General features: G+C 57.7%; 1 protein-coding gene across 1 annotated transcript in view; it reads left to right on the top strand.

Annotated features, from left to right (window-relative positions):
* The window catches only part of dzip1l (DAZ interacting zinc finger protein 1-like), a 413098-nt gene that overhangs the window by 238236 nt on the left and 154522 nt on the right, over nt 1–20340 (top strand). The window contains exons 12-13 of the mRNA XM_085990774.1: nt 18337–18529; nt 19891–20065. Of these exons, the coding sequence (XP_085846900.1) occupies nt 18337–18529; nt 19891–20065 (368 nt within the window). The remainder of the gene's footprint in view (nt 1–18336; nt 18530–19890; nt 20066–20340) is intronic.

Here is a 20340-nt window from a genome sequence, read left to right as displayed (position 1 = left end):
CCTAGAAAAAGGGACCATCTTTGTAGCCGTTGCGCAGTCATCACCGGAACGCCCTTCTTTGGATTAAAGACGGAGACAAGTGGTTGGTGGTCAGTCAGCAAGGTGAACTTCTGCCCGTGCAGAAAGTGGTTGAACTTTTTTACTCCCCACACTAGGCTGAGGGCCTCCCTGTCAATCTGGGCGTAGTTGCGCTCGGCTGAGGTTAGTGACCGAGACGCAAAGGCTACTGGCCTCTCCAACCCGTCTGGGAATTTGTGCGACAGCACCGCTCCAATACCATAGGGTGATGCATCACACGCCAACCGAATTGGTAGTGCTGGGTTGAAATGGGCCAACACCTCTTTTGATGTGATCAATTCTTTGCACTTCTGGAAAGCTCGTTTACATTCGTCATTCAACTTCCATAGTACCCCCGTCTGCAGTAGGGTGTTCAGTGGGTGTAATACTGTAGACAAATTTGGTAAGAACTTATGGTAGTAGTTCACCAGCCCGAGGAACGACCTCAGTTGTGACACATTTTCCGGTGCTGGAGCCTTGACTACTGCCTCAATCTTCTCAGGGGACTTATGTAACCCCTCTTCATCAATAACGTGGCCACAATACGAGATCTGCTTCTGGAAAAACTCGCATTTGTGGCGATTAGCTCGTAGCCCATATTGCTTCAATCTAGTGAGCACCTGCTCCAGGTTGGCGAGGTGATCACTGTCATTTTTGCCCGTGACCAGGATGTCGTCCAAATAACACTGGGTCCCTGGAATCCCTTGCAGGACTTGATCCATTGCCCTTTGCCAAATAGCCAGAGCCGATGCTACCCTGAACACCAGCCGGTTGTACTGGTATTTCCTGGCCGTTGTATATCACGTTCACCCTTATTTTTCCTTTGGGGTAGACTTTTTGCCCCGTGTACGTCTTCAAGACAATCTCTGTAGCTCTCAAGGGTATATGTGAGAATAGCCGCTTGTAGTCCCTTTGGTTTATGACTGTTAGGGCTGATCCTGTGTCCAATTCCATTTTCACTTGGACTCCGTCTATCTTGAGCGTGACCCAGATAGTCTGGTGATCCTCCATTTTGATTACATTATGTAGTTTCAGACAACCCAGCTCCTTGCTTCCGAAGTCTGTATCAATTTTCTGTTCGTCTGAACTACTCTCCGTCACCTTATGTACCTTTTTGTACTTCTCTTGTGGAGATTTCTTGCTGCTGGTTTTCTTCCCCGACCTGCAGACTCTTGCTATGTGTCCTGCTTTTCCACACTGTCTGCACACTTGGTCCTTGAACCAACAATCCTTCTGGTCGTGTGTTGTTCTGCCGCAGCGATAACACTTCCCTGCTCCATATGACATTTCATTGGTGCCATACTCTTGCGGTCTCCGTTGTATCTCTGCAGCGCCCCGTGCGGCTGCTTCGTGTGATACTGCCATGCTGAAAGCTTTGTCCAGCGCAAGATCCTTTTCTGACAGAAGCCGTTTCTGGGTTCCTTCACTTTGAAGCCCACACACAAACTTGTCCCTTAACGTATCTGCTCGTCCCATTCCAAACTGGCAGTGTTTCGATAGCTTGCGCAGTTCCGTTAAATACTCAGCATTACTTTCGTCTTTATGCTGGTACCTTTTGTGAAATTTAAATCTTTCTGCTATCAGCCTCACAAGAATTAACTCCCCGGCTCACGAGAATTCACTCCCTGCCTCACGAGAAGGATTCACTCCCCGCCTCACGAGAAGGATTCACTCCCCGCCTCACGAGGATGCACTCCATGTCTCACGAGAATTCACTCCCCGGCTCGCGAGAATTCACTCCCTGCCTCACGAGAAGGATTCACTCCCTGCCTCATGAGGAGGATTCAATCCCTGCCTCACGAGATGGATTCACTCCCTGCCTCACGAGAAGGATTCACTCCCTGCCTCACAAGGATTCACTCCATGCCTCACGAGAATTCACTCCCCGGCTCACGAGAATTCACTCCCTGCCTCACGAGGAGGATTCGCTCCCTGCCTCACGAGAAGGATTCACTCCCTGCCTCACGACTAGGATTCCCTCCCTGCCTCACGAGGATTCACGCCCAGCCTCCCGAGGAGGATACACTCCCCGACTCACGAGGAGGATTCACTCCCTGCCTCATTAGGATTCACTTCCTGCCTCGTTAGGATTCACTCCCCATCTAACGAGGAGAATTCACTCCATGCCTCACGAGGAGGATTCACTCCCCGCCTCACGAGGGTTCACACCCTGCCTCACGAGGAGGATTCACTCCCTGCCTCACGAGGATTCCCTCCCTGCCTCACGAGGAGGATTCACTCCCTGCCTCACGAGAAGGATTCACTCCCTGCCTCACGAGAAAGATTCCCTCCCTGCCTCATGAGGATTCACTCCCAGCCTCACGAGAAGGATTCTTTCCCCGCCTCACGAGAAGGATTCACTCCCCGCCTCACGAGGATTCACTCCCCGCCTCACGAGGATTCACTCCCCGGCTCACGAGAATTCACTCCCCGGCTCACGAGGATTCACTCCCTGCCTCACGAGGAGGACTCACTCCCTGCCACACGAGATGGATTCACTCCCTGCCTCACGAGAAGGATTCACTCCCTGCCTCACGAGGAGAATTCACTCCCTGCCTCACAAGGAGAATTCACTCCCTGCCTCACGACTAGGATTCCCTCCCTGCCTCACGAGGATTCACGCCCAGCCTCCCGAGGAGGATTCACTCCCTGCCTCACGAGGAGAATTCACTCCCTGACTCACGAGGAGGATTCACTCCCTGCCTCGTTCGGATTCACTCACCATCTCATGAGGAGAATTCACTCCATGCCTCACGAGGAGGATTTATTCCCTGCCTCACGAGGGTTCACTCCCTGCCTCACGAGGAGGATTCACTCCCTGCCTCACGAGGATTCACTCCCTGCCTCACGAGGTGGATTCACTCCTCGCCTCACGGGAATTCACTCCCCGCCTCACGAGGAGCATTCACTCCCCGCCTCACGAGGATTCACTCCCCGCCCCACGAGGAGGATTCACTCCCCGCCCCGCGAGGAGGATTCTCTCCCCGCCTCACGAGAATTCTCTCCCCGCCTCACGAGGGTTCCCTCCCCGCCTCACCAGGATTCACTCCCTTACTGACGAGGAGGATTCACTCCATGCCTCACGAGGGGTTCACTCACGCCCTGCCTCACGAGAATTAACTCCCCGGCTGATGAGAATTCACTCCCTGCCTCACGAGAAGGATTCACTCCCTGCCTCACGAAGAGGATTCACTCCCCACCTCACGAGAAGGATTCACTCCCCGCCCCACGAGGAGGATTCACTCCCTGCCTCATTAGGATTCACTCCCCGTCTCACGAGGAGAATTCACTCCCCGCCTCACGAGGATTCACTCCCTGCCTCACGAGGTGGATTCACTCCCTGCCTCACGAGGTGGATTCACTCCCTGCCTCACGAGGTGGATTCACTCCCTGCCTCACGAGAAGGATTCACTCCCTGCCTCACGAGGAGGATTCACTCCCCGCCCCGCGAGGAATCACTCCCCGCCTCGCGAGGATTCACTGCCCGCCTCGCGAGACTTCACTACCCGCCTCGCGAAACTTCACTGCCCGCCTCGCGAGACTTCACTGCCCGCCTCACGAGAATTCACTGCCCGCCTCGCGAGAATTCACTGCCCGCCTCACGAGAAGCATTCACTCCCCGCCTCACGAGAAGGATTCACTCCATGCCTCACGAGGATTCGCTCCATGCCTCACGAGAATTCACTCCCCGGCTCACGAGAATTGACTCCCTGCCTCATGAGAAGGATTCACTCCCTGCCTCACGAGAAGGATTCACTCCCTGCCTCACGCGGAGGATTCACTCCCTGACTCACGAGGAGGATTCATTCCCTGCCTCATTAGGATTCACTCCCTGCCTCGTTAGGATTCTCTGCCCGCCTCGTTAGGATTCACTCCCCATCTCACGAGGAGAATTCACTCCCTGCCTCACGAGGAGGATTCACTTCCTGCCTCACGAGGATTCACTCACTCCCTGCCTCACGAGAATTCACTCCCTGCCTCACGAGAAGGATTCACTCCCTGCCTCACGAAGAGGATTCACTCCCTGCCTCACGAGAAGGATTCACTCCATGTCTCACGAGAATTCACTCCCTGCCTCACGAGGAGGATTCACTCCCTGCCTCACGAGATGGATTCACTCCCTGCCTCACGAGGAGAATTCACTCCCTGCCTCACAAGGAGAATTCACTCCCTGCCTCACGACTAGGATTCCCTCCCTGCCTCACGAGGATTCGCGCCCAGCCTCCCGAGGAGGATACACTCCCTGCCTCGTTAGGATTCACTCCCTGCCTCATTAGGATTCACTTCCCATCTCACGAGGAGAATTCACTCCATGCCTCACGAGGAGGATTCACTCCCTGCCTCACGAGGGTTCACCCCCTGCCTCACGAGGATTCACGCCCAGCCTCCCGAGGAGGATACACTCCCTGCCTCGTTAGGATTCACTCCCTGCCTCGTTAGGATTCACTTCCCATCTCACGAGGAGAATTCACTCCATGCCTCACGAGGAGGATTCACTCCCCGCCCCGCGAGGATTCACTCCCCGCCCCGCGAGGATTCACTCCCCGCCCCGCGAGGATTCACTGCCCGCCCCGCGAGGATTCACTCCCCGCCTCGCGAGAATTCACTGCCCGCCCCGCGAGTATTCACTCCCCGCCCCGCGAGGATTCACTGCCCGCCTCGCGAGACTTCACTCCCCGCCCCGCGAGGATTCACTGCCCGCCCCGCGAGTATTCACTCCCCGCCTCGCGAGAATTCACTGCCCGCCCCGCGAGTATTCACTGCCTGCCTCGCGAGAATTCACTGCCCGCCTCGCGAGACTTCACTGCCCGCCTCGCGAGACTTCACTGCCCGCCTCGCGAGACTTCACTGCCCGCCTCGCGAGAAGCATTCACTCCCCGCCTCACGAGAAGGATTCACTCCATGCCTCACGAGGATTCACTCCATGCCTCACGAGAATTTACTCCCCGGCTCACGAGAATTGACTCCCCGCCTCACGAGAAGGATTCACTCCCCGCCTCACGAGAAGGATTCACTGCCTGCCGCACGAGAAGGATTCACTCCCTGCCTCACGAGGAGGATTCACTCCCTGCCTCACGAGGAGGATTCACTCCCTGCCTCACGAGGAGGATTCACTCCCTGCCTCACGAGAAGGATTCACTCCCTGCCTCACGAGGAGGATTCACTCCCTGCCTCACGAGGAGGATTCACTCCCTGCCTCATTAGGATTCACACCCCGCCTCGCGAGGAGAATTCACTCCCCGCCTCACGAGGGTTCACTCCCCGCCTCACGAGGGTTCACTCCCCGCCTAACGAGGATTCAGTCCCAGCCTCACGAGGATTCACTCCCTTACTCACGAGGAGGATTCACTCCCTGCCTCACGAGGGGTTCACTCCCTGCCTCACGAGGATCCACTCACTCCCTGCCTCACGAGAATTAACTCCCCGGCACAGGAGAATTCACTCCCTGCCTTAGGAGAAGGATTCACTCCCTGCCTCCCGAGAAGGATTCACTCCCTGCCTCACGAGAAGGATTCACTCCCTGCCTCACGAGAAGGATTCACTCCCTGCCTCACGAGGATTCACTCCTGCCTCACGAGGATTCACTCCCTGCCTCACGAGAATTAACTCCCCGGCACAGGAGAATTCACTCCCTGCCTTAGGAGAAGGATTCACTCCCTGCCTCACGAGAAGGATTCACTCCCTGCCTCACGAGAAGGATTCACTCCCTGCCTCACGAGGAGGATTCACTCCCTGCCTCACGAGGATTCACTCCTGCCTCACGAGAATTCACTCCCAGCTCACGAGAATTCACTCCCTGCCTCATGAGGATTCACTCGCAGCCTCACGAGGAGGATTCCCTCCCTGCCTCACGAGGAGGATTCCATCCCTGCCTCACGAGGAGGATTCTCTCCCTGCCCCACGAGGAGGGTTCACTCCCTGCCTCACGAGGATTCACTCCCCGCCACACGAGGATTCACTCCCCCGCCTGACGAGGATTCACTCCCCGCCTGACGAGGAGGATTCACTCCCCGCCTCACGAGGATTCACTCCCCGCCTGACGAGGAGGATTCACTCCCCGCCTCACGAGGATTCACTCCCCGCCTCACGAGGATTCACTCCCCGCCTCACGAGGATTCACTCCCCGCCCCACGAGGATTCACTCCCCGCCTGACGAGGATTCACTCCCCGCCTGACGAGGATTCACTCCCCGCCTCACGAGGATTCACTCCCCGCCTGACGAGGATTCACTCCCCGCCTGACGAGGAGGATTCACTCCCCGCCTCACGAGGATTCACTCCCCGCCTCACGAGGATTCACTCCCCGCCTCACGAGGATTCACTACCCGCCTCACGAGGATTCACTCCCCGCCTCACGAGGATTCACTCCCCGCCTCACGAGGATTCACTCCCCGCCTCACGAGGATTCACTCCCCGGCTCACGAGGATTCACTCCCCGCCTCACGAGGATTCACTCCCCGCCTCACGAGGATTTACTCCCCGCCTCACGAGGGTTCACTCCCCGCCTCATGAGGATTCACTCCCCGCCTCATGAGGATTCACTCCCCGCCTCACGAGGATTCACTCCCGCCTCACGAGGGTTCACTCCCGCCTCATGAGGATTCACTCCCCGCCTCACGAGGATTCACTCACCGCCCCACGAGGATTCACTCCCCGCCTCACGAGGATTCACTACCCGCCTCACGAGGATTCACTCCCCGCCTCACGAGGATTCACTCCCCGCCTCACGAGGATTCACTCCCCGCCCCACGAGGGTTCACCTCCCCGCCTCACGAGGATTCTCTCCCCGCCTCACGAGGATTCACTCCCTGCCTCACGAGGAGGATTCACTCGCTGCCACACGAGGATTCACTCCCCGCCTCACGAGGATTCACTCCCCGCCTGACGAGGATTCACTCCCCCGCCTCACGAGGATTCACTCCCCGCCTCACGAGGATTCACTCCCCGCCTCACGAGGATTCACTCCCTGCCTCACGAGGATTCACTCCCCCGCCTCACGAGCATTCACTCCCCGCCCCACGAGGATTCACTCCCCGCCTGACGAGGATTCACTCCCCGCCTCACGAGGATTCACTCCCCGCCTCACGAGGATTCACTCCCTGCCTCACGAGGATTCACTCCCCGCCTCACGAGCATTCACTCCCCGCCCCACGAGGATTCACTCCCCGCCCCACGAGGGTTCACTCCCTGCCTCACGAGGATCCACTCACTCCCTGCCTCACGAGAATTAACTCCCCGGCACAGGAGAATTCACTCCCTGCCTTAGGAGAAGGATTCACTCCCTGCCTCCCGAGAAGGATTCACTCCCTTACTCACGAGGAGGATTCACTCCCTGCCTCACGAGGGGTTCACTCCCTGCCTCACGAGGATCCACTCACTCCCTGCCTCACGAGAATTAACTCCCCGGCACAGGAGAATTCACTCCCTGCCTTAGGAGAAGGATTCACTCCCTGCCTCCCGAGAAGGATTCACTCCCTGCCTCACGAGATGGATTCACTCCCTGCCTCACGAGAAGGATTCACTCCCTGCCTCATGAGGATTCACTCCCTGCCTCACGAGGATTCACTCCCTGCCTCACGAGAATTAACTCCCCGGCACAGGAGAATTCACTCCTGCCTTAGGAGAAGGATTCACTCCCTGCCTCACGAGAAGGATTCACTCCTGCCTCACGAGAAGGATTCACTCCCTGCCTCACGAGGAGGATTCACTCCTGCCTCACGGATTCACTCCCTGCCTCACGAGAATTCACTCCCCAGCTCACGAGAATTCACTCCCTGCCTCATGAGGATTCACTCGCAGCCTCACGAGGAGGATTCCCTCCCTGCCTCACGAGGAGGATTCATCCCTGCCTCACGAGGAGGATTCTCTCCCTGCCCCACGAGGAGGGTTCACTCCCTGCCTCACGAGGATTCACTCCCCGCCACACGAGGATTCACTCCCCCTCCTGACGAGGATTCACTCCCCGCCTGACGAGGAGGATTCACTCCCCGGCTCACGAGGATTCACTCCCCGCCTGACGAGGAGGATTCACTCCCCGCCTCACGAGGATTCACTCCCCGCCTCACGAGGATTCACTCCCCGCCTCACGAGGATTCACTCCCCGCCTGACGAGGATTCACTCCCCGCCTGACGAGGATTCACTCCCCGCCTGACGAGGAGGATTCACTCCCCGCCTCACGAGGATTCACTCCCCGCCTCACGAGGATTCACTCCCCGCCTCACGAGGATTCACTACCCGCCTCACGAGGATTCACTCCCCGCCTCACGAGGATTCACTCCCCGCCTCACGAGGATTCACTCCCGCCCCACGAGGATTCACTCCCCGCCCCACGAGGGTTCACTCCCCGCCCCACGAGGGTTCACTCCCCGGCTCACGAGGATTCTCTCCCCGCCTCACGAGGATTCACTCCCTGCCTCACGAGGAGGATTCACTCGCTGCCACACGAGGATTCACTCCCCGCCTCACGAGGATTCACTCCCCGCCTGACGAGGATTCACTCCCCGCCTCACGAGGATTCACTCCCCGCCTCACGAGGATTCACTCCCTGCCTCACGAGGATTCACTCCCCGCCTCACGAGCATTCACTCCCCGCCCACGAGATTCACTCCCGCCTGACGAGGATTCACTCCCCGCCTCACGAGGATTCACTCCCGCCTCACGAGGATTCACTCCCCGCCTCACGAGGATTCACTCCCCGCCTCACGAGCATTCACTCCCCGCCCCACGAGGATTCACTCCCCGCCTGACGAGGATTCACTCCCCGCCTCACGAGGATTCACTCCCCGCCCCACGAGGATTCACTCCCCGCCCCACGAGGATTCACTCCCCGCCTGACGAGGATTCACTCCCCGCCTCACGAGCATTCACTCCCCGCCCCACGAGGATTCACTCCCCGCCTGACGAGGATTCACTCCCCGCCTCACGAGGATTCACTCCCCGCCTCACGAGCATTCACTCCCCGCCCCACGAGGATTCACTCCCCGCCCCACGAGGGTTCACTCCCCGCCCCACGAGAGTTCACTCCCCGCCTCACGAGGATTCACTCCCCGCCTCACGAGGATTCACTCCCTTACTCACGAGGAGGATTCACTCCCTGCCTCACGAGGATTCACTCACTCCCTGCCTCACGAGAATTAACTTCCCGGCACACGAGAATTCACTCCCTGCCTCACGAGAAGGGTTCACTCGCTGCCACACGAAAAGGATTCACTCCCTGCCTCACGAAAAGGATTCACTCGCTGCCACACGAGGATTCGCTCCCTGCCTCACGAGAATTCACTCCCCAGCTCACGAGAATTCACTCCCTGCCTCACGAGGAGGATTCAATCCTGCCTCACGAGGAGGATTCACTCCCTGCCTCACGAGGCAGATTCACTCCCTGCCTCACGAGGAGGATTCACTCCCTGCCTCACGAGGAGGATTCACTCCCTGCCTCACGAGAAGGATTCACTCCCTGCCTCACGAGAAGGATTCACTCCCTGCCTCACGAGAATTCACTCCCTGCCTCACGAGGCAGATTCACTCACTGCCTCACGAGGAGAATTCACTCCCTGCCGCACGAGGAGGATTCCCTCCCCGCCTCATGAGGAGGATTCCCTCCCTGCCTCACGAGGGTTCACTCCCCGCCTCACGAGGATTCAATCCCCGCCTCACGAGGATTCACTCCCCGCCCCACGAGGGTTCACTCCCCGCCCCACGAGGGTTCACTCCCCGCCTCATGAGGATTCACTCCCCGCCTCACGAGGATTCACTCCCTTACTCACGAGGAGAATTCACTCCCTGCCTCACGAGGAGGATTCACTCGCTGCCACACGAGGATTCACTCCCCGCCTCACGAGGATTCACTCCCCGCCTCACGAGGATTCACTCCCCGCCTCACGAGGATTCACTCCCCGCCTCACGAGGATTCACTCCCCGCCTCACGAGGATTCACTCCCCGCCTCACGAGGATTCACTCCCCGCCCCACGAGGATTCACTCCCCGCCCCACGAGGATTCACTCCCCGCCCCACGAGGATTCACTCCCCGCCCCACGAGGGTTCACGCCCGCCCCACGAGAGTTCACTCCCCGCCTCACGAGGATTCACTCCCCACCCCACGAGGATTCACTCCCTGCCTCACGAGAAGGATTCACTCGCTGCCACACGAAAAGGATTCACTCCCTGCCTCACGAAAAGGATTCACTCCCTGCCTCACGAGAAGGATTCACTCCCTGCCTCACGAGAATTCACTCCCCAGCTCACGAGAATTCACTCCCTGCCTCACGAGGAGGATTCACTCGCTGCCACACGAGGATTCGCTCCCCAGCTCACGAGAATTCACTCCCTGCCTCACGAGGAGGATTCACTCCCCGCCTCACGAGGATTCACTCCCTGCCTCACGAGGATTCACTCCCCGCCTCACGAGCATTCACTCCCCGCCCCACGAGGATTCACTCCCCGCCTGACGAGGATTCACTCCCCGCCTCACGAGGATTCACTCCCCGCCTCACGAGGATTCACTCCCTGCCTCACGAGGATTCACTCCCCGCCTCACGAGGGTTCACTCCCCGCCTCACGAGGATTCACTCCCCGCCTCACGAGGATTCACTCCCTGCCTCACGAGGATTCACTCCCCGCCCCACGAGGGTTCACTCCCCGCCTCACGAGGATTCACTCCCTGCCTCACGAGGATTCACTCCCCGCCTCACGAGCATTCACTCCCCGCCCCACGAGGATTCACTCCCCGCCTGACGAGGATTCACTCCCCGCCTCACGAGGATTCACTCCCCGCCTCACGAGCATTCACTCCCCGCCCCACGAGGATTCACTCCCCGCCTGACGAGGATTCACTCCCCGCCTCACGAGGATTCACTCCCCGCCTCACGAGCATTCACTCCCCGCCCCACGAGGATTCACTCCCCGCCTGACGAGGATTCACTCCCCGCCCCACGAGGATTCACTCCCCGCCCCACGAGGGTTCACTCCCCGCCTCACGAGGATTCACTCCCCGCCTCACGAGGATTCACTCCCTTACTCACGAGGAGGATTCACTCCCTGCCTCACGAGGATTCACTCACTCCCTGCCTCACGAGAATTAACTCCCCGGCACACGAGAATTCACTCCCTGCCTCACGAGAAGGGTTCACTCGCTGCCACACGAAAAGGATTCACTCCCTGCCTCACGAAAAGGATTCACTCCCTGCCTCACGAGGAGGATTCACTCGCTGCCACACGAGGATTCGCTCCCTGCCTCACGAGAAGGATTCACTCCCTGCCTCACGAGGAGGATTCACTCGCTGCCACACGAGGATTCGCTCCCTGCCTCACGAGAATTCACTCCCCAGCTCACGAGAATTCACTCCCTGCCTCACGAGGAGGATTCAATCCTGCCTCACGAGGAGGATTCACTCCCTGCCTCACGAGGCAGATTCACTCCCTGCCTCACGAGGAGGATTCACTCCCTGCCTCACGAGAAGGATTCACTCCCTGCCTCACGAGAAGGATTCACTCCCTGCCTCACGAGAATTCACTCCCTGCCTCACGAGGCAGATTCACTCCCTGCCTCACGAGGAGAATTCACTCCCTGCCGCACGAGGAGGATTCACTCCCCGCCTCATGAGGAGGATTCCCTCCCTGCCTCACGAGGGTTCACTCCCCGCCTCACGAGGATTCACTCCCCGCCTCACGAGGATTCACTCCCCGCCCCACGAGGATTCACTCCCCGCCCCACGAGGGTTCACTCCCCGCCCCACGAGGGTTCACTCCCCGCCTCATGAGGATTCACTCCCTGCCTCACGAGGATTCACTCCCTTACTCACGAGGAGAATTCACTCCCTGCCTCACGAGGAGGATTCACTCGCTGCCACACGAGGATTCACTCCCCGCCTCACGAGGATTCACTCCCCGCCTCACGAGGGTTCACTCCCCGCCTCACGAGGATTCACTCCCCGCCTCACGAGGATTCACTCCCCGCCTCACGAGGATTCACTCCCCGCCTCACGAGGATTCACTCCCCGCCTCACGAGGATTCACTCCCCGCCCCACGAGGATTCACTCCCCGCCCCACGAGGATTCACTCCCCGCCCCACGAGGATTCACTCCCCGCCTCACGAGGATTCACTCCCCGCCTCACGAGGATTCACTCCCCGCCCCACGAGGATTCACTCCCCGCCCCACGAGGATTCACTCCCCGCCCCACGAGGATTCACTCCCCGCCCCACGAGGATTCACTCCCCGCCCCACGAGAGTTCACTCCCCGCCTCACGAGGATTCACTCCCCGCCCCACGAGGATTCACTCCCTGCCTCACGAGAAGGATTCACTCGCTGCCACACGAAAAGGATTCACTCCCTGCCTCACGAAAAGGATTCACTCCCTGCCTCACGAGAAGGATTCACTCCCTGCCTCACGAGAATTCACTCCCCAGCTCACGAGAATTCACTCCCTGCCTCACGAGGAGGATTCACTTGCTGCCACACGAGGATTCGCTCCCCAGCTCACGAGAATTCACTCCCTGCCTCACGAGGAGGATTCACTCCCCGCCTCACGAGGGTTCACTCCCCGCCTCACGAGGATTCACTCCCCGCCTCACGAGGATTCACTCCCCGCCCCACGAGGATTCACTCCCCGCCCCACGAGGGTTCACTCCCCGCCCCACGAGGGTTCACTCCCCGCCTCATGAGGATTCACTCCCTTACTCACGAGGAGGATTCACTCCCTGCCTCACGAGGAGGATTCACTCACTGCCACACGAGGATTCACTCCCCGCCTCACGAGGATTCACTCCCCGCCTCACGAGGATTCACTCCCCGCCTCACGAGGATTCACTCCCCGCCTCACGAGGATTCACTCCCCGCCTCACGAGGATTCACTCCCCGCCCCACGAGGATTCACTCCCCGCCCCACGAGGATTCACTCCCCGCCCCACGAGGATTCACTCCCCGCCCCACGAGGGTTCACGCCCGCCCCACGAGAGTTCACTCCCCGCCTCACGAGGATTCACTCCCCGCCCCACGAGGATTCACTCCCTGCCTCACGAGAAGGATTCACTCCCTGCCTCACGAGGATTCACTCCCCAGCTCACGAGAATTCACTCCCTGCCTCATGAGGAGGATTCACTCCCTGCCCCACGAGAAGGATTCACTCCCTGCCTCACGAGAAGGATTCACTCCCCGCCCCACGAGGGTTCACTCCCCGCCTCACGAGGATTCTCTCCCCGCCTCACGAGGATTCACTCCCTGCCTCACGAGGAGGATTCACTCGCTGCCTCACGAGGATTCACTCCCCGCCTCACGAGGATTCACTCCCCGCCTCACGAGGATTCACACCCCGCCTCACGAGGATTCACTCCCCGTCTCACGAGCATTCACTCCCCGCCCCACGAGGATTCACTCCACGCCCCACGAGGATTCACTCCCCGCCCCACGAGGATTCACTCACTCCCTGCCTCACGAGAATTAACTCCCCGGCACACGAGAATTCACTCCCTGCCTCACGAGAAGGATTCACTCCCTGCCTCACGAAAAGGAATCACTCCCTGCCTCACGAGGATTCACTCCCTGCCTCACGAGGAGGATTCACTCGCTGCCACACGAGGATTCGCTCCCTGCCTCACGAGAATTCACTCCCCAGCTCACGAGAATTCACTGCCTGCCTCACGAGGAGGATTCACTCCCTGCCTCACGAGGAGGATTCACTCCCTGCCTCACGAGGCAGATTCACTCCCTGCCTCACGAGGAGGATTCACTCCCTGCCTCACGAGAAGGATTCACTCCCTGCCTCACGAGAATTCACTCCCTGCCTCACGAGGCAGATTCACTCCCTGCCTCACGAGGAGAATTCACTCCCTGCCGCACGAGGAGGATTCCCTCCCTGCCTCATGAGGAGGATTCCCACCCTGCCTCACGAGGGTTCACTCCCCGCCTCATGAGGGTTCACTCCCCGCCTCACGAGGATTCACTCCCCGCCCCACGAGGGTTCACTCCCCGCCCCACGAGGGTTCACTCCCTTACTCACGAGGAGAATTCACTCCCTGCCTCACGAGGAGGATTCACTCCCCGCCTCACGAGGGTTCACTCCCCGCCCCACGAGGATTCACTCCCCGCCCCACGAGGGTTCACTCCCCGCCCCACGAGGGTTCACTCCCCGCCCCACGAGGATTCACTCCCCGCCCCACGAGGATTCACGCCCCGCCCCACGAGGATTCACTCCCTGCCTCACGAGGAGGATTCACTCGCTGCCACACGAGGATTCGCTCCCTGCCTCACGAGAATTCACTCCACAGCTCACGAGAATTCACTGCCTGCCTCACGAGGAGGATTCACTCCCTGCCTCACGAGGAGGATTCACTCCCTGCCTCACGAGGCAGATTCACTCCCTGCCTCACGAGGAGGATTCACTCCCTGCCTCACGAGAAGGATTCACTCCCTGCCTCACGAGAATTCACTCCCTGCCTCACGAGGCAGATTCACTCCCTGCCTCACGAGGAGAATTCACTCCCTGCCGCACGAGGAGGATTCCCTCCCTGCCTCATGAGGAGGATTCCCACCCTGCCTCACGAGGGTTCACTCCCCGCCTCACGAGGGTTCACTCCCCGCCTCACGAGGATTCACTCCCCGCCCCACGAGGGTTCACTCCCCGCCCCACGAGGGTTCACTCCCTTACTCACGAGGAGAATTCACTCCCTGCCTCACGAGGAGGATTCACTCCCCGCCTCACGAGGGTTCACTCCCCGCCCCACGAGGATTCACTCCCCGCCCCACGAGGGTTCACTCCCCGCCCCACGAGGGTTCACTCCCCGCCCCACGAGGATTCACTCCCTGCCTCACGAGGAGGATTCACTCGCTGCCACACGAGGATTCACTCCCCGCCTCACGAGGATTCACTCCACGCCTCACGAGGATTCACTCCCCGCCTCACGAGGATTCACTCCCCGCCTCACGAGGATTCACTCCCCGCCTCACGAGGATTCACTCCCCGCCTCACGAGGATTCACTCCCTTACTCACGAGGAGGATTCACTCCCTGCCTCACGAGGATTCACTCACTCCCTGCCTCACGAGAATTAACTCCCCGGCACACGAGAATTCACTCCCTGCCTCACGAGAAGGATTCACTCCCTGCCTCACGAGAAGGATTCACTCGCTGCCACACGAAAAGGATTCACTCCCTGCCTCACGAAAAGGATTCACTCCCTGCCTCACGAGGAGGATTCACTCCCTGCCTCACGAGGAGGATTCACTGCCTGCCTCACGAGGATTCACTCCCTCACCTCACGAGGATTCACTTCCCGCCTGACGAGGAGGATTCACTCCCCGCCTCACGAGGATTCACTCCCCGCCTCACGAGGATTTACCCCCCGCCCCATGAGGATTCACTCCCCGCCCCACGAGGATTCACTCCCCGCCCCACGAGGATTCACTCCCTGCCCCACGAGGATTCACTCCCTGCCTCACGAGGATTCGCTCCCTGATTCACTCCCTGCTCACGAGGTTTCACTCCCTGCCTCACGAGGAGGATTCACTCCCCGCCTCACGAGGGGGTTTCACTCCCCGCCCCACGAGGAGGTTTCACTCCCCGCCTCAGGAGAGTTCACTCCCCGCCTCACGAGTGTTCACTCCCCGCCTCACGAGGATTCACTCCCCGCCTCACGAGCATTCACTCCCCACCTGACGAGCATTCACTCCCGTCCTCACGAGCATTCACTCCCCGCCTCACGAGCATTCACTCCCCGCCTCACGAGCATTCACTCCCCGCCTCACGAGCATTCACGCCCCGACTGACGACGAGGATTCACTCCCCGCCTCACGAGAATTCACTCCCCGCCTGACGATGAGAATTCACTCCCCGCCTGACGATGAGAATTCACTCACCGCCTCACGAGGATTCACTCCCCGCCTCACGAGGAGTATTCACTCCCCGCCTCACGTGGATTCACTCCCCGCCTCACGAGGATTCACTCCCCGCCTAACTACGAGAATTCACTCCCCGCCTCACGAGGATTCACTCCCCGCCTCACGAGAATTCACTCCCCGCCTCACGAGGGTTCACTTCCCGCATCACGAGAATTCACTCCCCGCCTCACGAGGATTCACTCCCCGCCTCACAAGGGTTCACTCCCTGCCTCACGAGGGTTCACTCCCCGCCTCACGAGGGTTCACTCCCCACCTCACGAGGATTCACTCCCGGACTCACGAGGAGGATTCACTCCATGCCTCACGAGACAATGGACTTAGTGGCTCTCAGCACTGGATATCGGGACGTCCCCGATTGTGATCCCTATCCCTAGCTCAGGGTGCTGAGGCTAGCCCAGTACGTCCACCTTTTTTTCACTCTTCCCCCCGCCCCCCCTCCCCCAAACATTGGGAAAGATTCATGGGCAGAAATTGTCACACACACAACTTTAGAGAAGCTGGGTTTGCGCAAGTCAGGATTATCGGAGGTGGGGGTTAAATTCAGGCCAGCTGCCCCACCACAGCACAGTATGAATGAAGCTGCTGAATGCGGGACAGATCTGGAGTGGAGAAGTTGCCACAGTTACTCGGTGGATCAGTAATTTAATCCTCTCCTGCTCACACAGTTGTCCAATCCCCTCAGTACTTTAAGTAATGCGGGGCCTTTTCTGTCCCTCCTGACAGCATACGTCATGGCCCTGTGTAACTGCATCTGTGAAGAAGCAGCAGTTTCCTGTTCTTTCTTGTTTCTTCAGCCTCCAATTAGGGGCTTTGCTGCCACCTTTAGGAAAGAGCGTGGAAGAGCGAAGGATCACAACAGGCTCTGTGCCTTTCAGAGATGGGCGCCACATGCATTCCCTCTGCAAATGGAGTTATACTTTAGTTTCCTGTTGCTGACGGTTTTTTTTTTGCTGTCTGCACACAAAGTAAAAGAATGGGATCTTCCTGCCGTTTACAGTGCCTACTTTCCACGCTGTAAGATTCTGCAGTGCACGCTCACTTGTAAAATGTTTCCTGAAGGTTCTGCGGCAGTGCCTCTGTTACTAAGTGCCCGGTGTGGTACAGGGCCCAGGTTTGATCCACAGCGGCACTGATTTCAATGTGAGCCAGCTGATCGGTTTGGGGGTGATGGGGTTAAAATGATCAGGCAGGATTCCTGCACCCGATCACTATCCAGTGATCCCTGCCGGAAAGTGCGTGCTGAGTTGACGTCAGGTAAGGACAGGATCGGACTAGGCTGTGATGCCACCCCATTGGCGAATAGGCTGCCAACATATACTGTATTTATTGCTCTCCCCCAGCATGAGCCCGAGACCAGCTAACTCAGTCCATTTCAGAGGTACATTTCGTTGTACTGCACTTGTGCACTAACAATGACAATAAAGTTGATTATGATTATGATTGGTGTGGGACTGGAGTCACATATATAGATATAGACCAGACCGGGTAAGGACGGCAGGTTTCCTTCCCTGAAGGACATTAGTGAACCAGTTGGGTTTTTATGACAGTCCCACAGCTTCATGGTCACTTTCACTGAGACCTGCTTTTTATTTCCAGGTTTAAAACTGAATTCAAATTTTCGAAGTGTCCATGCTGTGATTTGAACTCATGTTCTCTGAATTACTAGTCTAGTAACACGACCATACCTCATCATGTTTAATCTACTAACTGAGCCATTGGGCCAACCCTGCCTTTGCTTTTTAAAAGTTTTTATGACGACCGTTCCCCCTCCAATCACCAAACTGACCGAGGAGAGATGGTCCACTGCAACAACCTCTTGGAATCTGGGCATCACTGGCAAGGCCAGCATTTATTGCCCATCCCAAGTTACCCTGAGATGGTGGTGAGCCTCCTTCTTGAACTGCTGCAGTCCGTGTGGTGAAGGTACTCCCACAGTGATGTTGGGGAGGGAGTTCCAGGATTTTGACCCAGTGACGATGAAGGATCGGCGATATATTTCCAAGTTAGGATGGTGTGCGACTTGGAGGGGAACTTGGAGGTGATGGTGTTCCCATGCGTCTGCTGCCCTTGTCCATCTAGGTGGTGGAGGTCGTGGGTTTGGGTTTTGCTGTATGATTGGGCTGTATTCACTCTATATGATGGCCTCCAACTGCACACGCTCATATTCTTACCTGAGTGGAACATATAACTGTGTGTAGTTGCTCAGCACTGTATGAACAAGGGGTAATTGCACGATCCCACACTTCCAGGGGGCATCAGCGCTGTAGTCTAGGAGCACAGTGCCCCGGCTGGTAGTTTGGGATACAGGTCCCCTCTCCCCCTCCCCTTTAGCGGGTGTACCAGTGAGGTACCCAACTTTAACAGAGGCAGTTTGGATTTTGTTACAGGGCTCGAATGGAATCCCCGCCCAGACGCTGAAGAGCCTGAGTTTGACGGTGGGGAAACAGCGCGAGAGCAAGGCCAGGCACTTCCACGAGTTCGCCAACCTTCGGAAGCGGTTTGCGAAGGTCGTGATTGAAAAGGTCAAAGAGAAGCAGCGCAGCGAGGGTTACGCCTCCCCTCCCCCATGGTCCAGTAAAGGTGCGTGTTATTGGCATGCTTAGGCCAAACAATCTGACTCTTTTTCTAGTCAATCATTCCCCACCCTCCTGCTTCCCACCCTGTCCCTCAATCTCTTCACTGGACAGAGATGTGTCTCGTTTGGTGTTCTTCCCTGGTAAGTTATTCCACATCTCGGCTACCACCTGAGTGATCACATTCAGCCGGACTCCTCCTCTCATTCCTAACCTCCTCCTTTGCAAGTCTGGTCCTGCCCCGGTAGTTGAAGTGAACAACTTGCCTGGATCGGCTGTGTCAAGTCCAGTTCACAATCTCGAGAACCTCAGGCAAGTCTCTCCCCCCTTTATCACGGCAAAATGTGTTTTGTTTTTCCCAGCTGCTGTTATTCGAGCAGCTTTCACTTGCACGCGCTGACCTGCTCTGTGTTAGTGCCGACGGTCTCCAGCCTGTGCTGTCGGGCCCATTTCCTGCATCCGCACTGCCCCTTTAAATGTGTTTTTTGTGTTGAGGTAGCTTGCACCCAACTGGTTTCACATTAAACAGAAGGCTGTAATCCTGGAGGAGAGTCAGTCGCAGGCATCAGCCATGACCTGCCCTCTGTCACACAGACGGTGTGGTGTTTTGAAGTAGGCTCCATCCCGCATGGAGCGAAGTGACCTCTGGAGCAATAACAACAGAGGAAGTGAAGACAAAATGGAATGGGGCATAGGCAAGATTAGTGGCTGATCCCTACGGACAAGGCAGGTCCCAGGTTTGATGGCCAATCTTAGAGAGCTGGGGCTTTCTAAACTAGAACAGCATCGAGTTCAGGGAGATTTAATTGGAAGTATTTACAATGATGAAGGGATTAGACTGCATCTGTGTGGACAGGCCATTTGAGCTAGATAGGTTAGGGAAAACAAGGGATCATCATGCCTATAAGCTACACAAGCAGAGGACTCTGTTAGATGTCAGGAAAACCGTCAGGAGGTTTTCCTTCGAGAAGATTAAGAGGTGATCTGATTGAGATGTTTAAAATGATAAAAGGATTTGATAGGGTAAAGAAACTATTTCCTCTGGTTGGGGAGTCCAGAACAAGGGGACAGAACCTTAAAATGAGAGCCAGGCCCTTCAGGGGTGAAGCACTTCTTCACACAAAGGGTAGCGGGAATCTGGAAATCTCTTCCCCCAAAAGGCTGTGGTTGCTGGGAGACAATTGGAGCTTTCAAGACTGAGATTAATAGATTTTAGTCGGTTAAGGGTATCGAGGGATATGGAGGAAAGGCGGGAAAATGGAGTTGAGGTGCAGATCAGCCCTGATCCAATGGAAGGGCGGAACAGGCTGAAGGGGCTGGATGGCCTCCTGTTCCTATGAATAATTCGCTTTGCTCCTTTAATTACAGCACAGAGACACACCAATCCACCACAGAAAGCAGCCGCCAAAAGCAAGTGGCCTCAAACTGCAGTGTCGAAGCCATCTCGAGTGATCGACTCGAAGCTTTACCAGACTGAGGCACCCAGACCCATTCCGCGGCACCGAGCTGCCAGCCCTACCCGCTCCGGCGCACCCAGTGCCAGGTACTGCTCTCCAGCAGGATGCTTTTGTTGTTTGGGAGGGTGGGGGGGGGTGGGGGGTTCGGGAAAGGGGTCATTCTTCAGAGCTTTTTAACGCAATCCAGAGCAGGAAGTTCAGTAGTGTCAACCGTGGCTCAGTGGGTTGCCGTCTTACCCCTGAGTCAGTAGGTTCAAGCCCCACTCCTGAGACTTGAGCACATAATCCAGTCTGACAGTTCAGTGCAGTACTGAGGGCGTGCTGCACTGTCGGAGGTGCCGTTTTTCGGATGAGACGTTAA

Source organism: Somniosus microcephalus, chromosome 6 (genome assembly GCF_052327205.1).
Source record: "Somniosus microcephalus isolate GS21.2 chromosome 6, FLI_Smic_1.0, whole genome shotgun sequence".
In the NCBI taxonomy this organism is placed as follows: domain Eukaryota; kingdom Metazoa; phylum Chordata; class Chondrichthyes; order Squaliformes; family Somniosidae; genus Somniosus; species Somniosus microcephalus.
Note: the sequence above shows the minus strand (reverse complement) of the source record. Positions and strands in the feature narration are given on the sequence as shown.